Here is a 3,266-nt window from a genome sequence, read left to right on the forward strand (position 1 = left end):
CCCCCAGTCATTCACACACATTCAGAGGAGAACTTGTACTCACTGTATCCACCCAGGCCATCAGGGGTTCCGTATCCACCACTGTAATTGCTGCCCATTCCCATTCTACCAACAGAGCCGTACCCTTGATCTGCAAAGGCACAAGTGCAACGTTACAAGCCTGGAACTCATCAGACTTGGCATAGCATCAGCTCCATGTGCAATTGATGCGTACCCATTCCATCTCTGCCGTAGCCTCCCATTCCAGAGCCACCTCCAGCCGTGGAATTCAGGAACAGCTCAATATACCGATGCTCTGGAAGAAGCAAAAAAGCCTCAGTTTGTATTCTGTTTCCCAGACCAGAAGCAGAAGTACAAAGCAACCCTCCACCCCCATTACAGGCAGCAGCCACAAACAAGCAAGTTTGCAATACGGAAAACTGAGAAAACCTCAGGATGGATGTGCTGCTCCCAGCCCTGCCAGAGCCTGGCCAAGCAGCAGCCAGGGAACACGACACTCACGCATGTGATTCTTATCCTTGGACATGGCAGCTACTGCGTCCTCATGTGTTACAAACTCCACATCTGCCTCTCCTGTAGCTCTTCCATCTGCTCCAATGTCAATGTGAACTCTTATAGGATTCAACGGTGAGAAAAACTAAGGAAAAAAACAAATTAAAAAACCAATCATGTTAATGAGAATTCAAGCCAGGTACTCTTTTTCCATTTGCATGGTTAGTGGTGCACTGCTTTAATTCAACGTCATCCTACCACACAGATTTAACTACTCACTTCTCAAGTAGGACTTAGTGGCTGTGGGACATTCAGCATCAGGTCAACCTACGTTTACAACCCATTGTCACTACACAGCTTGGAGAGCTGCAGCTACAGAGCCTGAGGAGCTTCCTTTGAATGCACAGACACAAACAACTCCTGCCCACACACTGCTCTGAGCAACACAGTTAAATGTGATGGCATCCTGGACAAGAAAATCATCAGGTGGTTTCCATTTGGCTCTCCTTTTCCAGATTTCTCAAAGCAAGGACACATTCATGGAATTCAAGAGAAGCTGCCAGTCAATAGCACTGCTCTTCCTCACTGCCCCAGATCTAAGCCTGACTTTTTTGGCCCTTGTTGTCACAGGGTCTTTACCCTAAATGGAACAGCCAAACTGGCACAAGAAAATACACCTCCATTTAAGTAAACCAACCCACCCACAAAAGCAAACTAGCAAAAGCTTAACAATGGAGCTCTGCATATGTAATACATAGGTGCCACTGGCAAGACAGCCTCTCTCCAAAGGTGTGCTATGTTTAAACCAGGCCTTGTATCCCAAGAAAACCTTTTCCCCAACAACAGCATATCTGCACTGACTCAAGGATGCATTCCCAAGATGCTGCAGATGCACCTCTCCCTGCCACCCTGATCTCTTACAAAAGGGATCTTACAGTCCTCTCCAAGCCAACACAGCCTGCCACCCTGCCCCTCCTGAAACAGTCTCAGAAAGGCCAACAAACAAATATGCAAACTAAGCAATTTAAGTTTCACACCTTCTGTCATTTTGACAAAATCAAATAAGCTTAAAAAAATCCTAAAGGCCTTTAAAATGAGGATACTGATTACAGCAACTGTTGTCTCTGCAATCCATCTTTTATGGAAACGAAAGAGCAGAGAGTGCAGGGATTAATGTTAAATATAGCTTTGCTGGCTTCTCTGGTAATCCCACCTCAGACAGTAGCTTTATAAAAGCTGGTTAAGTTTGTGCAGATGTAGCAGTGACTGGTTTGAGAAGTCTCCCCCAGAGTTTGGGCTGGGACAGCCAGGGACATGCACGCTGCTGGCATGAGAAGCCCTTTCCCCCGTGGTACTTACGTTAGCAATATCGTTTTCCGTGGCTCGGAAAGGCAGCCCTCTCATGTGAACAAAATGACCTCCACCATGGAACCCCGACCCTGCATCTCCAGCTCCATAGCCATGGCCTCCCATGCCTATTGGAAAACCCAAACCAAAAAAACCCACACACCTCTAAGATCATGAAAAGCCAAAAGTCATCACTACTCTTTTTCTGAAAGCACTTAAATATACCAGTGAATGCACGGTGTTTACACTTCCCATGTATCAGCCCAAACCTTGACCAGAAGCCCTGCTAAGCAATCTATTTACCTTTTCTTACAACTCCCCAGGCCCCTCCCCTTTTTAAACAGCGTTCTTTACCAAATGGCAGAATGAAACTATTATCTCTGTCTTGGAAATACTGTGTCTTGCAACTCAAGTAACAGGGAAACCTTTACAGACAAACTATGAATTTCTTTTACCTCTCCCATCCCTCATCCTGTCGTCATAGCCGTCGTTTCCGTAGCCATAGTTATTATAGCCACCATAATCATCAAAGCCACCATATCCTGTGCAGTGGAGAGAAGGAGAGGAGCCATCACATCACTGCTCACAGTTCACAGAGCAATGCACGCACAACACTCAATTCTGCAGTCTCTGGGCAGCCAGCACTTTGCAAACAGCCTCTGCAGACTGTCAAACCTGGATTTCTGAACATGGTGCAAAAGTACATTTCTTTTTATGTAACACAACTGAAACATGCAAATGGAAAGATCAGATTCGAATGAAAATAGCTCCCTTATTATAAACATTCATCTTAAATACTCAGCCACGTGTTTTGATATATTACAATTTTTTTTCCAAATAAATACATCCAACCTAATGGGCATTACAGCTAGTGCCATTTCTTATTTCTTGACAAGTATGTCAGAAACATGAAACTGCCAAGAGAACCTGTGTTCATTAGATGAACATACCACCGTCATATCCACCACCTCCTCGACGCATTCTGTCATACATACTTCCACGCCCAGCTCCATAATAACCCCCTCTTCCTCCTAATGGTCTATCATATGGTCCAGGTCGCTGTTGTCCCATCATTCTTCTTGGCATGTCAGAGAATCCTCTGATTTCGCTCTTACTACTTTTGAAGATTTCAATGTATCTAATAAAAGAGGATTTTCAAGGTACCAGTAAGAACACAGGCAGAAGCAGTGTGAATTTTACAAAAGGCCATACTACATTTTCTAGAGCCAAACGTACAAGCCAATAGCAGTGACTAGAAATACCATACAACTTAAGTTTCTCCTCAAAACTATAAGAATCTTAAGTGTATTTTAAAAAACCCACTTTAGAGTGGCAAAAATTACTATGTCAAAGTTCTAGCTGTACAAATTAAGAATAAAACACATCTTTCCAGTATGAGAAACATACTGTTGAAAAACAATGGCTTT

General features: G+C 43.9%; 1 protein-coding gene across 3 annotated transcripts in view; it reads right to left on the reverse strand.

Moving 5' to 3' along the window:
* The window catches only part of HNRNPH3 (heterogeneous nuclear ribonucleoprotein H3), a 5,837-nt gene that overhangs the window by 1,498 nt on the left and 1,073 nt on the right, over positions 1–3,266 (reverse strand). For 2 of the 3 annotated variants that reach the window (XM_005428972.2, XM_031063584.1), the window contains 6 exons: positions 2,790–2,977; positions 2,295–2,381; positions 1,852–1,967; positions 502–637; positions 215–295; positions 44–130 (listed from right to left, as the gene is read on the reverse strand). In XM_005428972.2, the coding sequence (XP_005429029.1) occupies positions 44–130; positions 215–295; positions 502–637; positions 1,852–1,967; positions 2,295–2,381; positions 2,790–2,977 (695 nt within the window). The remainder of the gene's footprint in view (positions 1–43; positions 131–214; positions 296–501; positions 638–1,851; positions 1,968–2,294; positions 2,382–2,789; positions 2,978–3,266) is intronic. The other variant, XM_005428973.2, reaches the window with a different exon arrangement.

The sequence above is a fragment of the Geospiza fortis genome, unplaced genomic scaffold (assembly GCF_000277835.1).
Source record: "Geospiza fortis unplaced genomic scaffold, GeoFor_1.0 scaffold637, whole genome shotgun sequence".
Classification (NCBI taxonomy): Eukaryota; Metazoa; Chordata; class Aves; order Passeriformes; family Thraupidae; genus Geospiza; species Geospiza fortis.